This window comes from Schistocerca nitens, chromosome 5 (assembly GCF_023898315.1).
Source record: "Schistocerca nitens isolate TAMUIC-IGC-003100 chromosome 5, iqSchNite1.1, whole genome shotgun sequence".
Classification (NCBI taxonomy): Eukaryota; Metazoa; Arthropoda; class Insecta; order Orthoptera; family Acrididae; genus Schistocerca; species Schistocerca nitens.
In genome coordinates, this window is record NC_064618.1 from 246872874 (window position 1) to 246899592 (window position 26719).

General features: G+C 41.9%; 1 protein-coding gene across 7 annotated transcripts in view; it reads left to right on the forward strand.

The window, feature by feature from the left end:
* Window positions 1–26719, forward strand: part of LOC126260848 (interaptin) — a 212946-nt gene that overhangs the window by 119508 nt on the left and 66719 nt on the right. For all 7 annotated transcript variants that reach the window (XM_049958253.1, XM_049958252.1, XM_049958256.1 and 4 more), the window contains 4 exons: window positions 3683–5457; window positions 11408–11516; window positions 11928–12087; window positions 18558–18762. In XM_049958253.1, the coding sequence (XP_049814210.1) occupies window positions 3683–5457; window positions 11408–11516; window positions 11928–12087; window positions 18558–18762 (2249 nt within the window). The remainder of the gene's footprint in view (window positions 1–3682; window positions 5458–11407; window positions 11517–11927; window positions 12088–18557; window positions 18763–26719) is intronic.

Genomic DNA, 26719 nt, shown 5'->3' on the forward strand with positions numbered 1-26719 from the left:
CTTTAAGTGTGACACGCGCAAAAAAGACCAGTATTGTATGTGAAAGCTTAGCTTTTCTTGTAGCTGCACTGTGTATATTAATTTAAACCATTAACTTTTTATATTTGCATGCTTGTACTTCTTAATAGTGATGTTGCTATATGGTACCTACATCATGTGTCCTATACCCTGAATGTCTGGTGTCATCGGCTGGCGAGATCACGTGAGATGAGCCATGATTGGCTTACAAAAGCACATCACAGTCTCTGTTTCAATGATTTGGAAATTAACCTGTTGTGTTTGGTGGAATTAGAGTTTATAATTTTGTAATACAAAGGTATGCAGCATATCATAATATGAAAATATGCAGAGTACATATTGCTGCACATCAAAGATCTTTCCAAAATGTGATTCTCTCCGCCCCCTGCTGCCCCCCTTCCTTGCCCTCTCAAAAGTGCTGGGAAGTTCTACACCAGTGTATGAAACCTTAACCATTCAAAGGACTGGTAAGCTTTATCAACTTATATCAGTTATCATAAAATTTGCCACAAATTTGGATTCTTTTTTTACAAAATGCAGATTCCCTTTGAAAATAGTCAATATTTTCATGTACCGGCATTTAGTGTAAAACCAGATTGTTAGTAACTTTAATCATACTTGCAATTAAGTATTGGTTGAGGATTTTAACTACATCCTTGGAGGTGAAGGGAGCTTCCTCATGTAAACCACTTTGTGCTTAAAATAAAACACAGTCATGTGTAAGCCACAGTCTCCAGTGAAATATCACATCACATCTATATAGTACTCAAGAATTAGCTCATAATATGCACAGTCTTCAGGGTGTATACGACCCGGGAGATCCGGGAAAAACCCGGAAATTTTTTCATGCGGGAGAAAACCGGGAAAAACCCGGAAATTGTTTAGTATTCCGGGAATTTTTCATAGTTTTAGTTTTCAGTTAAATTTTTGTGATTTTGACTGGTAAGAACCAATACTCCAACAAAGGATATTATTGTATCCCGATTCTGCAGAATGATACTGCAGCAACAAAACATGAACGGGAGAAAAAAAAAACGAAAATAAAACTTAAGTTGCAAAGGAAATGCGCCTTATACAACAACAAAACAGTGCTCATACAAGTGTCTGCCAACAGTAAAGTGTGTCAAAGGCTTTAGGAACAGCGCATGCGCAGTTGAGTTGCGTATGAGAAGTACCTTCTCCCGCTTCTGGTTATGTAAGTGTGGCTGGGCGCCACTACTTAATATTGCCCCTGTGCGGAAATATCGTAGATCCAGGGCTGATGCACAGAGCAGTCCGAGTTGTGGTGGGGAGGTGGGTCGTCTCCACGTGATCTGTGTTTACGTTCAGTGATTTTGTTGTTTCCTCTTCGTTTACTGCTCTTACGTTAAATGATTACAAAACGGATTTTTGTAGCCGGGAGCTATCAAATGAATTAAAATACGTTCGCATAATTACTGCATTTAAATATGTTAATAGCTTCAGATTTGATTTCCACCTTTGACAGTCAAGCATTAATCACCTTACAGAACAATGAACTTATTTTTGCCGGTTTGCTAAAGAGATTTGGCTTTTATTAACCCTTTCTACTGAGGCAGTCAATTCACTTGAAACAAAGTGTTTAATTTCACGCTATTGGCTGGTTTGAACTGTTCGCTGCATTCAAGTGCACGTATGGCATTATGCTACCAAACATGAGTACTGGTACTCCAAGAAAATTTACATACAGATGTGCATTTTAAACCGAATTATGCATTTTAGTATGGTTTGCGAAATCCCGACGCTCTTGAAGTATCCATTGATGTCTTGTTTCTTTTATGACATAATGTAAGATCTTTTAATGTTTTACACGTACGAACACATGGGCTTCCTGCGTCATCGTAGCTGCGCAAGCGCGGTGACGCCAGTTATCTGGCAGTTCCTTGCAACTGCTGAAACGAACCTATTTCTAACAGGTCGCAGGAAAATATTGCGAATGGTGGTTTGAAAAGCGTTACATTCAAAGCAGATTTCCTTTTTCACAAGATGAACTACGTACGAGAATGTATGATGAATTTCTTAAATCACAAAGCGTTTGACTCTCATTTAAAAATCAACTATTTGAGGATGACCATTTAGAAGAATTTCGAGTGCAGATGATGAGACATTTGCGTTGTTATTAAACATTTTACTAGCACATTTGTGTGATGTATATTAAAGTGTAACACGCGCAAAAGATCAACATTATATGTGGAAGCTTAGCTTCTCTTCCAACTTACTAATCTTCGAGACCAATATTATATGTGATTGCTATGTATATTAATTTAAGCCATTAACTTTTCTTATTTGTGTATTCGTGCTACTTAAAGAGTGATTGTGCTATTGGCTGACTACATTATGTGTCCTATTGCTGTTATCAGCTGGTGAGATCACGTGAATGAGCTATGACGCTTACAAAAGCGAATCGCTATATCGATTTCAATGCTTCGGAAAGTGACGTACATTGTTCGGTGGAATTCAAATTTATACCTTCGTAATACGAAAATATGCAGGGTATATTTTGCTGCACACCGAAGGTCTTAAAAAATGTGTTTTTCACCCTGAGTTTTGTTTTCTAAAGTGCCGGGAAATTCTACGTCGGTATATAAAACCATAAATATTCAAAAGACTGATGACTGTTACAGTGCCGAGGAAGAGTATACTGTCACTTAACACGGAAAAAGCGTATTTTCACCTGGGAGAAAGTGTATTTTTATCCGGGGAAAATCCGGGAATTTTTTTTTCCTTGTCCACGTATACACCCTGAGTCTTGTTCCAGATGCAGTTGTTCTTCATATCACGATACCATTTAACATAATGCCCAACAAAGTGACAATAACAACAAGCTGTTCACAGCATGGTGACTATTGCTGCGCCACACATCGGTGTACCGCATAAGTTGGCTGCAGTTGCAAAGCGGCACAAAGGCTTTAGAAAAATTGGCAAAACCCAGGCAGAATATCAACATCATCAAAACAAGGTGTACCATTCCTGGCCAAGGCAGTGACAGCTGTAATGAATGGGAGGGGACATACAATCCGACCTTCATGTGTTCCGCATACAGTCCAAAACAAATGTTCTGCAGTAAATCTATTTTCTGTAGCATTATGTAGCTGCTACTTTTATCAGTCAGTTTTCTCATTATCCATTTCACACTAAAAGTAAATTAAAGTAAGATACAGTCTGGGAATCGCTGTTATAGAGTATTATGAGATGCATCTGCTGCACTTTCCACTATTGACAGTTTGTGTGTGTGTGTCGAAATCATCATACAGCCCACATTGATGTGATATTACAAACTGACTGCTGTTTCCCGCTTTTGTAGTTAACGTAAAACAGAACAACCATAATAATAGAAAAAAATTAAAGAATTAAATATGAGAAAGGGAGATAATTTGAGGAAGATGCCTGTCTTTGTGATGATTGGGTTCTCTAAACTTCCTGCACAAATTTTTGAAAAGTTGCCTACTTCACTTAGCTACTACACATTATTTACAGATTCTGAATGTCACATTAAAATATTTTCATAAAGCACAGATATACACACAATCTACACTTAAGAAATGTATAATTAATTATTTTATTGGAGTGCCTTTCATATAATGTAAAGGTTCCTTTGCTGTATATCATTGCATAACTGCACTTATTATTCTGTGTTTTGTTGCAGATACTGATACTACTGAATACGAAAGTGCAGCTGAAACTGACCCACCAGATGGGCTTTCTCACAGTAGTAGTATCGTAGCTGAGGATTCAAATGTCTTTGAAGAATCTGCTTATGGAAGTGCGCCCGCACCTGAAACCCAGAAAGAGGAAACTACATTGCCCTGTGGCGATATAAGTATTTTGTGTGCTGATCTCGACAAATTGAATTTGAATTCTCCTGTTGGACGAGACATTACAGTACTTTCTGTTAAGAAACTTGAATGTGATACTGATGGTGAACATTCTCCAGCACATGAAGTACTTAATAGTGGTGTAGTTGAGGACCCTTCTAGTTCCATTAATGCAGATGAAGAGATACTTTTAAAGGCATCACAGAAAGCAACAACTGTCATTCCAGGATTACCTGAAGCAAGTGAGAAAGATCACATTCCAAGTGAAAAAAATAATTCGTGCCCCACAAGTGCTGACTCATCCTTAACATGTAATGGCTGTATAGTTCAACCACACATTTCGATTGAGAGTAACCGAGAACAATATTTATTGGAGACTGATGCTCAGAGTGCATGTATTAATGAAATTATTGTAGGTGTAGAAGACACTGGTACTGAAATTCCTTCAGGTATTGAAGATAACCATCAAAATCCTTATAGTCTTCCAACAGTTGCGGATAATGATCTAGCTGGTGCTAACACAAAACTAGATATTGGTAGATGTGAGGAAATAGCTACTTTGGAAACTCCTTTAAACATTACCTGCCTATCTTCTAAAGCAACATCTATATCACGTGTTCAGGAATGTTCCAAAAGTTCAGACTCAGTCCCTCAGTACGCAAATTTTGATGCTGTGATTTGTTCTAAGGAATTACCCAAATCAGGTGTAGGTGCTGAACTAGAATCTGTAATTTCTGAGGTCACAGGAGCAGAAGAGTGTGTTTCCGATGAGAGAAATACTACATTTCAGTTAGCAAGTTGTGATGACACATCCCGAGACTTGAACAAAACCAGTGAAACTCTTGTATTTGTTGATGGATCTCAGGACATCCCAACTGCAGATGTTGATCTGAGAAGCAGTGTACCTGATAATTCAGAGGAACTTTCCATTCCTTTGCTGCAAGGTTGTGTTAACTCTCAGCAGGCAGATGATAAAGACTATAAATTGTATGAAAATATCATAGAAATTAGTCGTTTGCAAGAAAAAGACCTAGAAAAGGAATGTTGTGATGGAGGCACTATAAAGAAAGAAAACTATAGCAGTGAAGGAAGTGATTTCAGTCATTTATGCTCCAATCAGGAAGAGCTAAAGGACTTCACTAATGAGACATTGGTTACTGATATTCCAGAATTTGGCAATATTTCATCAGAAGCTGAAAAAGTAGCTGAAGAATTATTTAATGTATCACAGGAAATTGAAGAGGAAGTAAGTAACAGTGTAGTTGTGGATCTGAAGTGTGACATGGAAGATCACACTTATCTCAGTATGGATGACAGAATTGATCCTTTCGCTCCAAAATCTGCTCTCCGTCATTCACCTCCACCTGTGTCGAGAACAAATTCCCCTAACAGCTCCGGCAGTCGAGGTAGCAGCCCTGCTAAAAGATACAGCATTGAAAAAAGTTCACCAAAAACAAGATCCAAGTCTGGGACAAGCACTCCAGGGAAGGAAAGCAGTTTAAGTGATTCTGAGTCCCCTAAATCGAGATCTAAAGCTTCAAATTCACCATGCCTGTTAACAAAGGGGAATGAAGCTACCACAGAAACCACACATGCAAAACCCAGTGTAAGTAATGACTATTTTTATTTTAAGCTAATGAATTGTTGAATTGTGTAACCTTAATTTAAAGTGCAATTTTGAATATAATGAATAGGGACATAAATCCTTGTGGGTGGGGATTCTTCTGGAAAACGTGAATCCTCAGAGAATTACGTTTTACCTGAAAAGCTCAGTGAATTTCACGAATGTTGTTCAATCTCAGGGAATTCTGCATTTTTAACCTAGCATTAAAATTGAATTTTAATTAAGTTTTATAAATCACAAATTTTTGAATACTTAATGTCTCAAAATGTGTTAATTATATGAATATTTTTTCCTAATCAGTGTTGAAAAACTCTGGTTAAACTTCTGTTTATGGCTGGTACATAGCTCAGTATGAAGAAAAAAATTGGAGTGTGGGTAAGCTACTACAAACAGCATAGTGAACGCATTATTGTGGCCAAGATACACACGAAGCCCACACCTACTACAGTAGTACAAGTTTATATGCCAACTAGCTCTGCAGATGAAGAAATTGATGAAATGTATCATGAGATAAAAGAAATTATTCAGGTAGTGAACGGAGATGAAAATTTAATAGTCATGGGTGACTGGAATTCAACAGTAGGAAAAGGAAGAGAAGGAAACGTAGTAGGAGAATGTGGATTAGGGCTAAGAAATGAAAGAGGAAGCCGCCTGGTAGAATTTTGCACAGAGCATAATTTCATCATAGCTAACACTTGGTTCAAGAATCCTGAAAGAAGGTTGTATACATGGAAGAATCCTGGAGATACTAGTTGTTTTCAGATAGATTACATAATGGTAAGACAGAGATTTCGGAACCAGGTTTTAAATTGTAAGACATTTCCAGGGGCAGATGTGGACTCTGACCACAATCTATTGGTTATGAACTGTAGATAAAAACTGAAGAAACTGCAAAAAGGTGGGAATTGAAGGAGATGGGACCTGGATAAACTGAAAGAACCAGAGGTTGTAGAGAGTTTCAGGGAGAGCATAAGGGAACAATTGACAGGAATGGGGGAAAGAAATACAGTAGAAGAAGAATGGGTAGCTCTGAGGGATGAAATAGTGAAGGCAGCAGAGGATCAAGTAGGTAAAAAGACGAGGGCTAATAGAAATCCTTGGGTAACAGAAGAGATACTGAACTTAATTGATGAAAGGAGAAAATGCAGAAAATGAAGCAGGCAAAAAGGAATACAAACGTCTCAAAAATGAGATTGACAGGAAGTGCAAAATGGCTAAACAGGGATGGCTAGAGGACAGATGTAAGGATGTAGAGGCTTATCTCACGAGGGGGTAAGATAGATAGTGCCTACAGGAAAATTAGAGAGACCTTTGGAGAAAAGAGAACCACTTGCATTAATATCAAGAGCTCAGATGGAAACCCAGTTCTAAGCAAAGAAGGGAAAGCAGAAAGGTGGAAGGAGTATATATGAGGTTTGTCCAGAAAATACGTATAAAAGTTGAATAATAACTTTATTTTACAATTATTCAGGTATTACAATATGGTCTCCTTCAAAGTACTCGCCCTGAGATGCGATACACTTCTGCCAACGCCGTTTCTACTGTTGATAACATTGCTGAAAGTCTTCAGTTGTGATGTTGTTCAGTTGCTGTGTCGTTTCCGCCTTGATGACTTCCATATCTCCCAAGTGCCGCCCCCGAAGTACCATTTTGCATTTCGGGAACATGAAGAAGTCACACGGGGCTAAATCGGGTGAATAAGGCAGGTGGTCTGTCACGGTGATTGAGCTTCGGGCCAAAAACTCTCGCACAACGAGCGATGTGTGAGCGGGCGCATTGTCGTGATGAAGGATCCACCTGCCCCCTTTCACCAACTCCGGTCGAACTCGGGCCACACGAGCTCTGAGACGTGTCAGAACTTAAACGCAAAAATTTCCATTCATTCTCTGGCCAGGAGGGACAAATTCCTCGTGAACAATTCCCCTAGAATCAAAGAAAACAATCAACATTGTCTTAACATTTGGACCTTGATTTTTACGACTTTTTTGTTCTCGGTTCTCCTGTTAGTTTCCATTCCTTTGCTTTGAGATTTGAGCTCCACATCGAATTCGTAAAACCAGGACTTGTCTCTGTGACTTGGTTGAGAAAGTCCCCTCGTTCCTCTGCTTCCAACCAATCCTCACAGCACTCGACGCTCTTTGCTTTCTGTTCTGGCGTCAAGAGCTTCAGTACGATTTTCGCACACAATTTCTTCATTTCACGTTTTTGTGTCAGGATTTTGTGAACGATTGTTTTGGGGATTGACAGCTCGTCAGCAATCATCTACGGTCTTTAAGAACACAAGCCGGAATTCGTTCAACATTTGCATCAGAACTCGATGTCAACTGGCGTCCTGGGCGAGGGTCATCGTTCACTTCTTCTCGGCCATCCTGGAACCTTTTTAACCACTTGTTCACAGTTGATTCCTTCAGAGAATTGTCTCCGGAAACCTGTTTCAAACACTCAAAAATCTCACGGCCATTCTTGCCTAGCTTTGCAAGGAACTTGATGTTGACGCACTGTTCAGAGAGAGCTCCATGCCGACGGCAGGTGAAAAAGGGTTACTGTCAACAAGCTGCCACACACTCCCGCCTTCACGCAGAGTGCTCTGACTCGAACTGAGCGTTGATGGGGTTGATTACAGCAGTAGTCCCACCTGGCAGTGTTTGCAACTTGTAACATAAAGACATTATTCAACTTTTATATGTATTTTCCGGACAAACCTCGTAGAGGGTCTATACAGGGGCGATGTTCTTGAGGACAATATTATGGAAATGGAAGAGGATGTAAATGAAGATGAAATGGGGGATATGATACTGTGTGAAGAGTTTGACAGAGCACTGAAAGACCTAAGTCGAAACAAGGCCCCGGGAGTAGACAACATTCCATTAGAACTACTGACAGCCTTGGGAGAGCAAGTCCTGACAAAACTCTACCATCTGGTGAGCAAGATGTATGAGACAGGCGAAATTCCCTCAGACTTCAAGAAGAATATAATAATTCCAATCCCAAAGAAAGCAGGTGTTGACAGATGTGAAAATTACCGAACTATCAGTTTAATAAGTCACGGCTGCAAAATACTAACACGAATTCTTTACAGGCGAATGGAAAAACTGGTAGAAGCTGACCTCGGGCAAGATCAGTTTGGATTCCGTAGATATGTTGGAACACGTGAGGCAATACTGACCTTACGACTTATCTTAGAAGAAAGATTAAGGAAAGGCAAACCTACGTTTCTAGCATTTGTAAACTTAGAGAAAGCTTTTGACAATGTTGACAGGAATACTCTCTTTCAAATTCTGAAGGTGGCAGGGGTAAAATACAGGGAGCGAAAGGCTATTTACAATTTGTACAGAAACCAGATGGCAGTTATAAGAGACGAGTGGTATGAAAGGAAAGCAGTGGTTGGGAATGGAGTGAGACAGGGTTGTAGCCTCTCCCCAATGTTATTCAATCTGTATATTGAGCAAGCAGTAAAGGAAACAAAAGAAAAATTCGGAGTAGGTATTAAAATTCATGGAGAAGAAGTAAAAACTTTGAGGTTCGCCGATGACATTGTAATTCTGTCAGAGACAGCAAAGGACTTAGAAGAGCAGTTGAATGGAATGGACAGTGTCTTGAAAGGAAGATATAAGATGAACATCAACAAAAACAAAACGAGGATAATGGAATGTAGTCAAATTAAATCGGGTGATGCTGTGGGAATTAGATTAGGAAATAAGACACTTAAAGTAGTAAAGGAGTTTTGCTATTTAGGGAGTAAAATAACTGATGATGGTCGAAGTAGAGAGGATATAAAATGTAGACTGGCAATGGCAAGGAAATCGTTTCTGAAGAAGAGAAACTTGTTAACATAGAGTATAGATTTAAGTGTCAGGAAGTCGTTTCTGAAAGTATTCGTATGGAGTGTGGCCATGTATGGAAGTGAAACGTGGACGATAAATAGTTTGGACAAGAAGAGAATAGAAGCTTTCGAAATGTGGTGCTACAGAAGAATGCTGAAGATTAGATGTGTAGATCACATAACTAATGAGGAGGTATTGAATAGAATTGGGGAGAAGAGGAGTTTGTGGCACAACTTGACTAGATGAAGGGATCGGTTGTTAGGACATGTTCTGAGGCATCAAGGGATCACCAATTTAGTATCGGAGGACAGCATGGAGGGTAAAAATCACAGAGGGAGACCAAGAGATGAATACACTAAGCAGATTCAGAAGGATGTAGGTTGCAGTAGGTACTGGGAGATGAAGCTTGCAAAGGATAGGTTAGCATGGAGAGCTGCATCAAACCAGTCTCAGGACTGAAAACCACAACAACACAACAAACATATAGCTCAGCTGAGAGGAAAGAAAGGTCATTGTGATATGCTGCTTTCTCACCCCCCACCTCCACCCTTGTTTGCCATTAATTTATCAGGAGCTTCTTGACACCATCTTCCTCCTCACACCTGGAATTCTCGGGGAATTTTTTTCCCAAGTTTGAGAAGCCACCCTGTATAAATAGACTCCCAGATACACTGAAATAAACTACGGATCTGTGAATTAAGGTGGGCTTTGATTCGAGAGGAGAAGGAAATGGCTAAATTAGGCTTATGAAACTAAAAAAAATATATACTGTAAAATAAAAATACAATAATAATCAAGCAAAATAAAAGCAGTCTGTTTGACATACATGTTTGTGAAACCAAAATCTGCTGCTGAGTAATGTTCAACACTGTTTTGCTCAACCTGTGCATTGTAACATGTCTAGTTTCTCCTTGGCACACTGTCCACAGTGTGATCAAGGTGCTGCTGCCCAAACTTGTCCCACTTACTGAAAACTACCATACTGAGCTTCATTGTGTACCAGCATCTATCTCTAGTTGGTAAAGGCTCAAAATGTGACTGATATATCGTGCTGTTGAACCTATGGTACTACATGCATAAGAAGTGAATTGGTACCTGACCATCTCCAGCTTTTTGTGTCTCCCAGTACTCATAGAATCTTCAAACGACATTGCAGTGTTGTATAGCAGTACACCTACTTTCCATGCTGACAACTGTCCTTGCCGCATAAAGTGGCAATTTATGCATGGTCTAAGCTTGAAGTGACCATTGGCGGCATGTTAAAAGACCAAACAATGTGCCCAGTCGGGTTGTTTCATTTACCATTGCAAATGTGGTGCACTGTGCTAAACCACATTGACAGTGCAGCTCTACTTTTACCTTCATTACACGATTTGCTGTAAATAGGGATTCCCTGTTGTGAACAAGGGTAATCAGAAATTTGTTTCCAACACTCTTAGCCTTACAAGCTCTCGGTGTGGTACAAAAATGTTTTTTAACAGTTAATATCACTGTTCATAAAAATCACAAGGTGAAAAACAAATGATGATTGAGCAACTCGAGGGGAAAATTGAATGCAGAGAGTAGGGTCCCTGTGGATTATACTGGAGAGAACTATGACAAGAAAAGGTCTACAAAATTAACGGAAAGGAATTTTGCTATGTAAGTGGTAACATTCACGAACAGTGACAGACAGTCACTGCACAGGACGAAAGGCAAGTTTATCTAGTCTGTGATATAATTGTCTCATTTTGTGTTTCTCATTTTTTAAATCACAGCTTCGTTTCACTTAGTGCCTTGACTTGCTCAGTTCTTGTTTTCTGATATTTGAGAGTTATGTTACTTCATATGCTCTCTCACTTTCTCCTGCTTCTCTGTAGTTTCATTCTACATTCACTTAAAAGAGAAAAAGGACTTGCCTTTTCGATCCTTTTGTCCTCGAATTTTATTTCCGTGTCATTATTCACTTAGAATTTATTCCAAAAACATAACTTTCACCACACTTATTATCTCCCTCCCCCCCCCCCCCCCCTTTGCTTCCCAATTGTTAAAGTTTCTCTCACTAATGTAATCCAATTAATTAGTGTTTTTTTCCAGCTGTGAATTAGTAATGATTTCATTTGTTACAGATTGAAGAGGCAGAAGATTTCGGAAGCGGAGCAGCGCATGGTGCTGACATGAATAGTACTACTGTGATATCTGTGGGAACTGAAGACATTGCTTACAGTCGAACAGATGGTAAGTACATTGCCCCAGTACATCCTCACACCTGGTTTTGAGTGCTGCCACACCCTCCCTCCCCCCAACTCCCACCTGCTCTTAAATACCCCTCTCCGAAGCCTTCACATTGGCCCATACTGCATTCCCCACCATACTTACAGTTGGGTGAAGCCACCAAGAACACTTGCTAGTCACATAAGAATGTATTCAACACTAAAAGACTTAAGTACTATGGATTATAGTTGCAAATATAGAACTGTGCACAATTTGGAGGTAACAAATAGAAAAAAAAACTGTGGAATATAACAATAGCTTTTATGTGAATTATTATGATGTAGCTATTAGTCAGAAAGTATGTTCTACATATCACCTAACAAGGTATTTTTCTTACATTTACTTGTCATTAATTTGTCACCTGTTTATTTTCAGTGTCTAGAGAACATGCCTCAGTGAATATTTCATCAGGATCTGCTGAGCAAATGCTGGATCCAAGGAGAGAGTCACTGTATGTAAAATTTGATCCACTTTATAGCACACCTAGTAAGTGTGATCTCCCACTACCTCAAGTGGATAGGATCAGCTTGGAGAGGTATTTCAAAATGTATTTCAGTTAAGTTATCTAATTGTAATTGCCTTTTCTGTTGTAAATGAATTATAGTTAACTCTGCACAGCATTCATTTATGACAGTTTGGAGAGGGAGTCGGGAGGGGGGGAACAATGTTCATCCAATTCAAACCTTCTGACATGTCATAGAATCCTACACAGTGCTTCAGCTTTCCATTGATCTTTCTCCATCTTCTCAGGACTTCATAAAATTCTCACTGTGGCAATCCTTCTGGCCTTGTTGATGTGAAAGTAAATTCATATCATTGCTCTTTCTTTCTCACTTACAGCCGTGTGGGAGGAATACTCTTTTTTCCCCACATCCTCTGGGGTTATGCAGTGATGACATTCTTTTACTGTTAAAAGAGTACAAGCAATGTTAAATAATTTTTGGTAAGCTGAAAGACAACCAGAGGATCAACTGTAAAGGTGAAGCTTCGAATCATTCTTTGATATACACTCCTGGAAATGGAAAAAAGAACACATTGACACCGGTGTGTCAGACCCACCATACTTGCTCCGGACACTGCGAGAGGGCTGTACAAGCAATGATCACACGCACGGCACAGCGGACACACCAGGAACCGCGGTGTTGGCCGTCGAATGGCGCTAGCTGCGCAGCATTTGTGCACCGCCGCCGTCAGTGTCAGCCAGTTTGCCGTGGCATACGGAGCTCCATCGCAGTCTTTAACACTGGTAGCATGCCGCGACAGCGTGGACGTGAACCGTATGTGCAGTTGACGGACTTTGAGCGAGGGCGTATAGTGGGCATGCGGGAGGCCGGGTTGACGTACCGCCGAATTGCTCAACACGTGGGGCGTGAGGTCTCCACAGTACATCGATGTTGTCGCCAGTGGTCGGCGGAAGGTGCACGTGCCCGTCGACCTGGGACCGGACCGCAGCGACGCACGGATGCACGCCAAGACCGCAGGATCCTACGCAGTGCCGTAGGGGACCGCACCGCCACTTCCCAGCAAATTAGGGACACTGTTGCTCCTGGGGTATCGGCGAGGACCATTCGCAACCGTCTCCATGAAGCTGGGCTACGGTCCCGCACACCGTTAGGCCGTCTTCCGCTCACGCCCCAACATCGTGCAGCCCGCCTCCAGTGGTGTCGCGACGCGTGAATGGAGGGACGAATGGAGACGTGTCGTCTTCAGCGATGAGAGTCGCTTCTGCCTTGGTGCCAATGATGGTCGTATGCGTGTTTGGCGCCGTGCAGGTGAGCGCCACAATCACGACTGCATACGACCGAGGCACACAGGGTCAACACCCGGCATCATGGTGTGGGGAGCGATCTCCTACACTGGCCGTACACCACTGGTGATCGTCGAGGGGACACTGAATAGTGCACGGTACATCCAAACCGTCATCGAACCCATCGTTCTACCATTCCTAGACCGGCAAGGGAACTTGCTGTTCCAACAGGACAATGCACGTCCGCATGTATCCCGTGCCACCCAACGTGCTCTAGAAGGTGTAAGTCAACTACCCTGGCCAGCAAGATCTCCGGATCTGTCCCCCATTGAGCATGTTTGGGACTGGATGAAGCGTCGTCTCACGCGGTCTGCACGTCCAGCACGAACGCTGGTCCAACTGAGGCGCCAGGTGGAAATGGCATGGCAAGCCGTTCCACAGGACTACATCCAGCATTTCTACGATTGTCTCCATGGGAGAACAGCAGCCTGCATTGCTGCGAAAGGTGGATATACACTGTACTAGTGCCGACATTGTGCATGCTCTGTTGCCTGTGTCTAGGTGCCTCTGGTTCTGTCAGTGTGATCATGTGATGTATCTGACCCCAGGAATGTGTCAATAAAGTTTCCCCTTCCTGGGACAATGAATTCACGGTGTTCTTATTTCAATTTCCAGGAGTGTATATTTAGCGACTCTAATTGAACAGGACTGTGCGTGAAGGACAAGTCTCTGTATTCAAATATCAGTCTGTTACTAATTTAAGTTGTATCCCATGTTTCTACATCACAAGAAGCTCTTATCCAGTAAGGTAACTGCTCTGTTAGTATTTTGATATGCTAATGAAGTCAACACCAACAAAAAAAATTTGAATCATTAAATGTTGTTGGATTGGCAGTTCCAGTTTAGAGAAAGGCCTTCCTATGCTACAGGTATAGTGTCTAAGTTGATTAGTCTTACCAAAAAATGTTTCGTATTCACTTCACCTGCACGAATTCATTCAGGATATGATACTAAAAGGAAGCAGCAAATACAGAGCCAGTGAGAAAAATGGTAGACTTTGTGACAGTTTAAAAACCTTGTGGTTTCTCTCTCTCCCCCCGTCCCTCCCTCCCCCTCCCCCCTCTCCCTCCCATTTTTTGTTTTTTCAATTTTTCAAATTAACACCTCTTTAAACATCTCCCAAATGAAAATACATTCTCCATCTGCTTGAATGTGTCCCTTTGGCAAGTGAAATTCATTTCATCCTGTGTTTTCCAACATACATTTCATTTCCTGTGTTTTAATCCCCCCCCTCCTCCACACATGACGCACGCGCGTGCGCGCGCACACACACACACACACACACACACACACACACACACACACACACACACACCAATGTGCTGTACAGTTTATTGGTGCAAGTGACATTTACAGTGTTTCTTACTGCCAGTTGTTCCTGTGCCCTATACCCTCTTAACATGCAATGGACACAGGTACACTTGTGAGATGATGGCTTTAGTACCCCTTAATATGGATTTTATTCTGGGTGATATGCATGGTTGCGGCAGTAAATTGGCAACTGATTGGTTTTTGTGGGGCCTAACTATCCGTTCCTTCGATTTACAACAATTGATGGTTTCCCCTGTCATCAACCAATGCAGTTTATTATGGCATCCAGGCACACATGATCAGGCTGTGTATAAATTCCTTGATAGTGTTGGTCATGATTGGCCACACTTTTGACAGCGTGACATACCCAACAATTAAATTTTGTTACAGAGAAAGAAACACAGCATGTGTCTTTAAGATTACTCATGGGTGTGCTACATTAGTATAAATGCTTGCATGCATCATTCAGGAAGGTTTACAACTGTATAGTGGATGTAAACACCAATTCCTATGTAAGCAAATATAATGATATATTTGACAGTTATTTGAAAGGCAAAGACTACAGTTGGAGTCGTGGAGGATGGCAGTAGAGTTTGGATCTGTTCTGCACATCTAATTCATGTGTTTCCCAACTTCTGATAAACGTTCAGTAATGTTCTCAGCACTCTGCTCTGAATGTTGTAGCCAATTTGAGCATTAAACGTTATTATGACGAGTTAGTCAGTGAATTTTTATTCCATTTCTCGTGATTTGTCGCAGCTGACAGTGGTGGTAAGCAACAAATTCTATATGAGCAAGCGAGAGACATAATTTGCAGTATACATACTTTCTTCAAGTGCAGAGCACTTATATGCGCTTGTAGTGCCTCGAGAACTTTGGGATAGATTCTAGAGACACTCGTATTTCCACTGTCTCGAACACACGATATTTTAAGGCTGAGTGTATAAGAGTGGAAATGTGTCTACTGCGCCACGGTTTATGTGTGTGCAGGACGGGCGTGTCTTACGAGAAGACTAAAGTTGTGGCGGTCTATCGGCGCCGACAAATGGTGGCCGCGCACGCCTTGGAAGCCGTATGACCAGTACAAGTAGTAACCAAGGGCTATTCTTCGGAGTGAAATAGTAGTGATTGTTGGGAACAAACGAAATACGTCTTATCTAGAGACTCCTGTACTCTGTTGTTTGACTTGCTAGGAGCCAGAAGTGTTTTGACAAGGGTTATTAAAAGCAAAAGAGACTGTAATGATATATGTTAAGTACTAAGATTTTCCAGATGTAGTTAATTTACGAGACTTGAAAGAACATGTGAAACTTGTATAGTTGTCTTATTGTAAAGAAGAAAATATAACTGAGTTGATATAAAAGTTTTCTGTGAGTAATGAATCATTTCAAGGGTAGAGAAGTGGTTTAGTAATATTTCTCTAACCAGCACATAATCTTCGGAGAAGAAGCATTGTGAAGATCGATGCAGCCGTCTGTCCTGAGAAGTAGTTTGGCTGCACACAATACGTAAATAACTTGCGAGAGACGTGTGAGTCTTGACCCAAGTACTAGGCAGTCACCGGTCATCAGGAAAACGTTAGACGCTTATCGCAACCATTGCTTGGAACTGGCAACAATGCAGTCCCATTTCTGTCTCTAGCTCCGTAAACCGTAATTGTTCATGCACCGAACTATTGTAGTGAAATTATCTGTCCCTGTGTTGCTAGCTTGTTTTGTTATACGGGGTGAGTCACCTGGCCTGTTACCTGCAAATATTTTACCTTTCTGCAATCGCTTAAGGTATTGTAACTTTGTTTTTACCTAGATAATGCATAAGACAACCCTCATTTATTGACACACAGACTCTTTGTATAGCAATATTAACAACAGATATGTTGATAACTAAATTTTTTATGAAACTACTGTAATTTATGTTGCTAGTATTGTAGATACAAATACAACAGTATTGCACAGTCCAAAATCTAATAAATAAGTTAACAGACTTAGGAATTGTCTGACTGAGCATCACACAGACAGAAATTTGTGAATTCATACCGAAATAATCGAATACTTTCACGTGTTGTATAAGGAGGAATTGAAATGTTGGATGAATGTGCTACAAGTATTGAGCAAACCATATCAGAATAACTGTTTGCTTCACTCCTCTCATTACAGCCTTTCTTTTAGCCATCTGTGTAGCATTTAAATGCCTCGTAAATGACAGTTTGTTGCTCATGTGCAAAATAATTATTTTTGTAGCCTTCCGTCAGTCGGGCTACCTTGGTGCGTACCATTCAGCTGTTTTATTAGTCCCCCCTTCAGCATTCTTTTTATCGAAGTAGCATATTTGATATCTCTTGATTTGTGAAAGAACCCCATTGAAAGTTGCATGAATTAAAAAGACTGACTGCAAAGCATCATTTCCTCTCTGCTATTTCATACAGGTATCACAGCAATACAAAATGCCATTTCCTTGCAATACATTATGACATACCTCCCTATTTGGATATGAAATCAAAAACCTTCACTTAAGACAGCAATCTTTTTGATATTAAAATGGAGAGAATTCTTAAGTTCTGAATTCTGTAAAGTCTTTGAAACTGCTTACCAGATGTTGAAGAGTGTAATAGTGTTATTTTGGTTTCTTCCTCTCCTCTAGACGTAAGATACAGCAGAAATTACTATAACACCAACTGAAAAAATGTTGCTATCAGTATCTCTCTAATTAATATTGCTGCAAGAGACTATACGTGGATCAGTGAGAAGTTACTCAAAATTCATCTCGGTGAATACAGAATTACGATATCTTTAATTTTTCTAGAATATATTTAACATTAACAGATTAAGTGACTCACCTCATCTGTTTTCTGACAATGGAATACCACTTCATGTGTCATGAAGATAAAAGTGGCATATTACCTCAGTGTTGGTTCCGTTTCTTGAATTTGGTGACATTTGTCACTTTGAAGGTTACAAGACCTGGATAAAAGTTTCTCTTTGGGAGAAACATGAATGGTTATTTATTTTGATCATAGTCTAAGAATTTTATTATATTACAACCAACATACAGGTCCAATGGCAGTAGAGTTATATACTAAGACTGGTGTGATTTTGGGTAATACTTGAAGAATAGTTGCCACTCTGAAAGGATCTTAAAACAATCACCATGAGGGGTAACTGGAATATAGCGAAACCTTACCTGTAATCAATTTGTGTAGTTCTGGATTCTTAATGGCCCTGCCTTACTGTTTGCGAAAAGACTAATCTCTCTCTCTCTCTCTCTCTCTCTCTGTGTGTGTGTGTGTGTGTGTGTGTGTGTGTGTGTGTGTGTGTGTGAGATTTTTTCCAACTTTCCTAAGTGCTTGTCCACTGCTCATTATAGTATATGGTGAGAATGTATTTGCTTTGACCACACTGAACTCCTTCATTTTGACAGCTGAAGTTTCATGGTAATTCTGCTATTATTATGTGAGGGATATTATAAAAAAACCACTGTTGTTGATGAACCAGAACATAATAATAATAATAATAATAATAATAACACTGTCTGGGTGTTTAAGGCAGAGTTTTAAACTAATTATTTCATAATGAGATATTCACTCTACAGTGGAGTGTGCGCCGATATGAAACTTCCTGGCAGATTAAAAGTGTGTGCCGGACCGAGACTTGAACCCGGGACCTTTGCCTTTCACGGGCAAGTGCTCTACCACCTGAGCTAGCCAAGCACGACTCACGACCCGTCCTCACAGCTTTACTTCTGCCAGTACCTCGTCTCCTACCTTCCAAACTTTTCAGAAGCTCTCCTTTTAATTATTTCATGTTCTCATGCATGAAAAATGCAAATAAATTATTTATTAAGAGTAATTTTAGAATGTGGTGGATAAAAAAGTTATTGTTTTATTGTAGGCAAGAAGACGTTGCTATTCAACCAGAGAGGGAGAAGGAGGAGGACGTGGATGTAGAATGCCCAGGTTCTAATCAGGCTCTGGCTTACATTGATAAACTTATTTCACTTAGTCCCACTGTATTGAAGCCTGAAAAATCTGCAGAAAAAATAAAGGACAGAACTTTATCCCACATCAGTCAGTCAGAAATTTCTGTTCCTGAAAAGGTAAAGTAAATTTACATAGATGTGTTTTGTTGTTACCAAGAATACTTGTGAAAGATTTCTGTGTTAAGCAACTTTACATTATCCCATTTGCTCTTGATGTGAACAAGAATGTATTTGACATCATTATTTTCACCGTTCTAGTTTGGCATCCATGCTATATGAAAGAAGTTACCCCCTCCCCTTTCCAGATGTTCAACAGACTCCATAGTTCCACAGATTTTTGTACACAGTTTGGGATGAAGAGCAGTTTGTATATTTCTTACACATTATTGAATATTTAAAGACATCTTTGTTCGAAAAAGAAGATGCACTACATGATCAAAAGTATCCAGCTGAAAATCACTCAAAAGTTCTTGGTGCCCTCCATCAGTAATGCTGGAATTCAATATGGTGCTGGCCCACCCTCAACCTTGATGACAGCTTCCACTCTCACAGGCATACGTCCAATCATGTGCTGGGGGGTTTCTTGAGGAATGGTAGCCCATTCTTCACATGCTGCACTGAGAAGAGGTATCATTGTCGGTCGGTGAGGCCTGACATGAAGCCAGTGTTCCAAAACATTCCTAAGGTGTTCTATAGGATTCAGGTCAGGACTCTGTGCAGGCCAGTCCATTACGGGGTTGTTATTGTTGTGTAACCACTCTGCCACAGTCCACGCATTATGAACAGGTGATCAATCGTGTTGAAAGATGCAATTGCCATCCCTGAATTGCTCTTCAACAGTGGGAAGCAAGAAGGTGCTTAAAACATTAATGTAGGCCTGTGCCATGATAGTGCCATGCAAAACAACAAGGGGTGCAAGCCCCCTCCGTGAAATACACGACCACACCATAACACCACCACCTTCAAATTTTACTGTTGGCACTACACATGATGGTTGATGATGTTCACCGGGAATTCGCCATACCCACACCCTGCCATCAGATCGCCACATTGTGTACCGTGATTCGTCATTCCACACAACATTTTTCCACTGTTCAATCGTCCAATGTTTACACTCCTTACACCAAGCGAGGTGTCGTTTGGCATACCGGCATGATGTGTGGCTTATGAGCAGCCGCACAACCATGACATCCACGTTTTCTTGCCTCCCACCTAACTGTCATAGTACTTGCAGTGGATCCTGATGATGTTCCTGTGTGATGGCCTGGATAGATGTCTGCCTATTACACATTACGACCCTCTTCAACTGTCAGCTTTCTCTCTGAGTCAACAGATGAGGGTCACCTGTATGCTTTCGTGCTGTGTGTGTCCCTTCACGTTTCCACTTCACTGTCACAGAAACAGTGGACCTAGGGATGTTTAGGAGAGTGGAAATCTCACGTACAAATGTATGACACAAGTTACACCCAATCACCTGACCATGTTCAAAGTCTGCGAGTCCCGCAAAGTGCCCCATTCTACTCTCTCACGATGTTTAATGACTGCTGAGGTCACTGATATGGAGTACCTGGCAGTAGGTGGCAGCACAATGCACCTAATATGAAAAACATATGTTTTTGGGGGTGTCCAGATACTTTTGATCATATAGGTAGTTGTAATTTTTCCCAACTTTCATGACACCCAAAAATACTTCTCATATGTTATGACACATATTCCAATTCTGCTGAACTTTATTAACTCTCTTTGTACACAGTTTACAGCTGTGTACAAATGGCATGCAAGAGTGAAACAAACAAACAATCACGTTTTTGTGATGTACACTGAATACAGCAAAACTCTGAGTTAATGAACTTGATTTTAAGGAAATCCCACTTTTAAGGAATATATCTGTCAGTTGCAGCAACATCCGCGTAAGAATAATGTTATTCCTCACTGCTTTTAACAAATACCACTTTTAAAAAAAGTCCAGTTGTAAGGCATTGACGTAATGCATCTTGCAAATTAAATTCCAGTGTTTTACATAATTTGTAACATGTTCGATTGAGCTAGAACATAGTTGATTGGTCAACTCTCCTTGTAGTGATACCAGCAGGTGTGTTGAATGAATCGAAAATAAGATTCACCCTCCCTCTGCCGAACATGTAAATTAGGTCACGTGATCTGACGTCACAGTCACAGACACTGACAAGGAGAGGTCTCCAGTTGCCCCTATTTTTTTCTTCCTATCATTCTTTTTCCACTTGGAAACTTTGCGCATGTGAATTTAATTACATTTGTTTATCATACATTAAAACATTTGAAAATGCTGATATGTGAGTTCAAAAGCAAAAGACGAAATATATTTGTTTTGATTCAGAGCACGGACAACAACGTAAGGTGATAAAATGGAAGTTAAAAATAATCAAAATCACATGGACAAGGATACCAAGTGGAAAAAGATTAATAGGAAGAAAAATGAGAACAAATGATGTAGAAAAATGAAGGCAAATGATGTACTTCATTTCATGACTAATGATGTGGCTAAGGAATAGAAAAAATTACTTTTAAACCAATTGATCAAATAAACATAATGATCAAGTAATTTAGATAAGGGGTTATATATATATATAAAAAAAATGCCAAAGCACCTAACGAGGTTCGAGCCCATGGACCCTTTTGCATTATTCTATGAAGCCAGTGTGTAAATTAATGCTATTTTTAATAAACAGGGTGTCTACAGATCATGAAAGTCATGAAAAAGTAATGAAAATGAACAAGCAGTCATGAAAGTAATCAATTTCTTTGCTGGTTAGATTCTGAAATGAGTGCAGAGGTATTTCGCAAACTCTGTAACTAAAAATTGCTGAGAAAAGTCCCTTGGAATTAATGATGGTCAAAGTTGGCTCATGTTTATCACCCAAAGTTATGCAGAGCTCAATTTCGAGAAATTCTCATGTGACAATTGCACTGGAGGAAACTGTGTCAAAACAACATAAAGGGCGAGGCAGAAAGGATGGACGTTCTTAGAACAGATAGTATTCAAGCTCAGCTAATAGGAGTGGGGGTCAAAAGTGGTCACATGTTTGGTAGAAAAAAAAAAAAAAAAAACTCCGTCTTTAGGCCACAAGTGGCCCTTCCGGGACCGTCCGGCCGCCGTGTCATCTTCCGAGGAGGATGCGGATAAGGAGGGGCGTGTGGTCAGCACACCGCACTCCCGACCGTTAGGACGGTATTCTTTGACCGAAGCCGCTACTAATCGGTCGAGTAGCTCCTCAATTGGCATCACGAGGCTGAGTGCACCCCGAAAAATGGCAACAGCACATGGCGGCAGGATGGTGACCCATCCAAGCGCCGGCCACGCCCGACAGCGCTTAACTTCGGTGATCTCACGGGAACCGGTGTAGCCACTGCGGCAAGGCCGTTGCCATACATGTTTGGTAGCTTCTGCCATTTTGTTTATTCGAGTTCATGGAGCCGTGGACTGTGCAACATTGTGTGTTTGCTTACAATAATTTTGTGCATGATAATGAGTCCATCGTTGCAGTTCATAGTGAGTTTTGTCACCATTTCAATCTTGCGAGTCATGATAGTGTTCCCACATGTAATAACATTTTAGATTGGGCTGAATCATTTCGTTTATGAGGAACAGTGATGAATAGAAAACAGGGGCTCCTCACTCAGTACGCACTGCAGAAAATGTTCAAGAAGTTCGGCATGCCATACTCTGTAGTTGTGGTCGATCAGCTAGGACTGTGCCCCAGTAATCATTCAGTGAGGCATATTTTGTATACTGATCTAGGATTTCATCCCTACAAAATGGCCATGGGGCAATAATTGAACCCTAGAGATTATGTACAGTGGCTAAATTTTGCGTGAGAAATGGAGGCCATACTTGAGCAAAATGACATTATTTTATTTATGAGTGTTGAAGGTCATTTTCATGTGAACAAAGCGGTAGATCAGCAGAACTGTCATTAGATCATTACATAGCCCAAAGGTGACTGTTTGGTGTGCTGTAACTGGTACAGATGTTATTGGCCCATAGTTTTTCCAAGAAGTTAATGGGGGACACTGTAAGTGTAACTTTTGAATGTTACAGAAAGATGGTCACTGAATTTGACGTACATAAACTAAGAAGACAACGTATTCCTATCTGGGGAGTTTGGTTTCAGCAGGATGGGGCCACAGTTCACACAGCAAGAATATCGACGGAAGTTATTAGGACTGTTGTTCTTGGTCGCGTCATTTCCCAGTTTGATGACATGAATTTGCCTTCTCGTTCCTCAGATCTGTCCATGTGTGACTACTTTTCATGGGGTTACCTCAAGTCGTGTGTACTAGCATAAACCACATCACTTGAAGAACTGGAGGAAGAAATTCATGTGGAAGTCATTCAGACCGACAGAGCAATGTTGGAGAGAGTGGAAACCAACTTCAAAAACCTGTTTTCAGGTATCAGACCCCAACAGGTGTTCCTGGTGTTACTATAAATGGCATGTTATCTACCGACGCAAACGCGATGGCCGATCATTTTGCTGAGCACTTTGCTCGAGCCTCTGCATCGGAGAATTACTCCCCAGACTTTCGCACTCTCAAACGGCGGCTGGAAGGGAAAGTCCTCTCATTCACTGTATGCCACGGTGAATCCTATAACGCCCCATTTACAGAGTGGGGGGGGGGTCCTCAGCGCCCTTGCACATTGCCCCAACACAGCTCCTGGGCCTGATGGATCCACAGCCAGATGATTAAACATCTCTCATCTGACTGCATGCACGTCATCTTCAACCGGATCTGGTGTGATAGCGTATTTCCATCGCAATGGCGGGAGAGCACCACCATTCTGGTGCTCAAACCCGGTAAAAACCCGGTTGATGTGGATAGCTATCAGCCTCACCAACGTTGTTTGTAAGTTTCTGTCATTCTGGTGCTCAAACCCGGTAAAAACCCGGTTGATGTGGATAGCTATCAGCCTCACCAACGTTGTTTGTAAGTTTCTGTAACGTATGGTGTGTTGGGGGTTGGGTTGGGTCCTGGAGTCATGTGGCCTACTGGCTCCGTGTCAGGGCGGCTTCCGCCAGGGTCGCTCTACCACTGATAATCTCGTGTCCCTCGAGTCTGCCATGTGAACAGCCTTTTCCAGACGCCAACACCTGGTTGCCGTGTTTTTTTACTTACATAAAGCATATGACATGACCTGGTGGCATCATATCCTTGCCACATTGTATTAGTGGGGTCTCTTGGGGCCACTTCCGATTTTTATCCAAAATTCCTGTCGCTCCATACTTTCCATGTCCCAGTTGGCGCCTTCCATAGTTCCATCCATATCCAGGAGGATGGAGTCCCGCAGTGCTCTGTATTGAGTGTGTGTCTATTTTGAGTGTGTGTCTATTTTTAGTGTCAAGTAACGGTCTAGCAGCAACTGTCAGGCCCTCCGTCTCACCTTCTCTGTATGCAGACGACTTCTGTATTTCATACTGCTGCTCCAGTACTGGTGTTGCTGAGCATCGCCTACAGGGAGCCATCCACAAAGCACAGTCATGGGCTCTAGCCCATTGCTTTCAGTTTTCCGCCATGAAGATGTGTGTCGTGCATTTCTGTCGGCGTCATACTGTTCATCCGGAACCAGCACTTTACTTTAATGATGATCCATTCACTGTAGTGGAGACATACCGATTCTTAGGTCTGGTTTTCGATGCTCGTTTGACTTGGCTGCCTCATCTTCATCAAAACGGAAGTGTTGGCAGCACCTCAATGCCCTCCGCTGCCTGAGCAACACCAACTGGGATGCAGATCACTCCATGCTGCTGCAGCTCTACAGAGCCCTTGTTCAATCCTGACTTGACTATGGGAGTGTGATTTATGGTTCAGCGGCGCCCTCAGCATTGCATTTACACGACCCTGTGCACCACTGTGGGGTTCGATTAGCCACAGGAGCTTTTAGGACAAGTCCGGTGACCAGCGTACTGGTGGAGGCTGGTGTCCCTCCATTGCAGATCAGACGTGCGCAACTGCTCACCAGTTACGCAGCACACATTCATAGTTCCCCTGAATATCCAAATTACCGCCTCCTTTTCCACCTGCGGCAGTCGATCTCCCTCATCGGCGGCCCAGGTCGGGGCTAACGATTGCGTTCATGTGCGGTCCCTGCTCTCCGAACTGGAGTCCTTCCCTTTACCACTTGTACTTGTGGTCTGTTCACGTCTTCCATGGTGTACGCCTCGGCTGCAGCTTCGTCTGGACCTTTTGCATGGCCCTAAGGATGTCATTAACCCCGCCACTCTCCGCTGTCACTTCCTCTCGATTCTTGACGTGTTCCGGGCTCTGCAGTGGTTTACACCGACGGCCTGATGGCTGATGGTCACGTAGGCTTTGCGTATGTTCATGGAGGACATATTGAATAACCGAGCGAGGTGGCGCAGTGGTTAGACACTGGACTCGCATTCGGGAGGACGACGGTTCAATCCCGCGTCCGGCCATCCTGATTTAGGTTTTCCGTGATTTTCCTAAATCGCTCCAGGCAAATGCCGGGATGGTTCCTTTGAAAGGGCACGGCCAACATCCTTCCCTAATCCGATGAGACCGATGACCTCGCTGTCTGGTCTCCTTCCTCAAACAACCCAACATATTGAATATCACTCCTTGCCAGATGGCTGCAGTGTTTTCCCTTCAGAGCTGGCAGTCATACCTCGTGCTCTTGAGCACATCCGCCCATGGCGTGGCATGTCATTTCTCTTATGTACTGACTCATTTAGCAGCCTACAAGCTATCGACCAGTACTACCATCGTCATCCTCTGGTAGCATCCATCCAGGAGCCTTTTATGCCCTGGAACGGTCCCGCCGTTCGGTGGTGTTTGTGTGGACCCCAGGACACGTCGGAATGAACTTGCCGACAGGGTGGCACAGCTGAGTACGTGCACTGCTCATGCTTACTGCTTCTACCCTTTCTACCACTCCCACCAGCTTGCGGCCTCTGCTGCCACCACTTCTCGGCGCTGTCCTAGTAGCTGCCGATGAGAGCCGGGGAGGCGTGAGGAGTGGTTTGTGTGGATCTGATTCTTGTTACTGTTGTCAAATCGGCCGTAGACAGTAGTCACGTGTGCATGAGTTATGTTTAAGTGAATGTGTGTGTGCTCTCGTTTTCTGACATAGGCTGTGACCAAAAATTCAGTTGTGAGAGGATGATTGTCTTTTCTCTGTGTCTGTCTGTGGCTCAGCAGTTATCTTTACCTGAGTTGCTACCTATCCTCATTAGTATTGGTTCTCAGAGTAATCGTGCTAGTTATCTATTGCATGGATTTATTACCATGGTCTTATTTCATCAACATAGTGCCTGTGACACATTAATAGCTGGCCACACGAGTTGACTTTCGTGATGGGCCAAAACCACAGCCCGGTATCTCCAAATGTATGGGGCCTGCCAATATGAAGCCCATCGTTTCCCACTAATGTGCAAGCCCTGCCCATCGGATCTAGTCTCACCGATCTGCCTCCAGGCCAGTTCTGTTTGTGTGTGCCATGATGCAGCGGATTTTTGTAGTTTATCCATGTACCCAGGACTATAGTGCTCCTTGGCAAGCCAGAGGCCAATGGCAATGCATTTCAGAAAGTATGACTGTCTCACTGCTAGTACATTATATAGTGCGGCATTTTATAGACATTTATTCTAGTGCATTTTGGCACTCCAAAAGTAGTTACGTAATAGAAGATAGGAACGGTAAGAAGAAAATTTGGCAATTTGTACGCCATGTACTCATGTGTTTCTCGAAGGAAAAATCACACAATACGTGTAAAATACGAGGGCGGTTCAGAAAGTAACCTCCGATTGGTCACAGTGCGGGTTGTGGGGGGAGTAGCGACGCCATCTGTGCGTTCACGCACTCAACAGGTCAGTCGGCATCAAGCCGTGGTCGAGTGAACGTCGTACCTGCGCTAGTTTAGTTTTTGTGGCAGTTTGAAATGTGTGCTGCAATAGAAAACCCCGCCAAATGTGAAGTGCGTGCTGTCATAAGTTTTTTTACAGCCAAAGGATATTTTGCAGCAGCTATTCATCGTGAGCTTTGTGCCGTGTACGGACCAAGAGTTATGAGTGAAGGA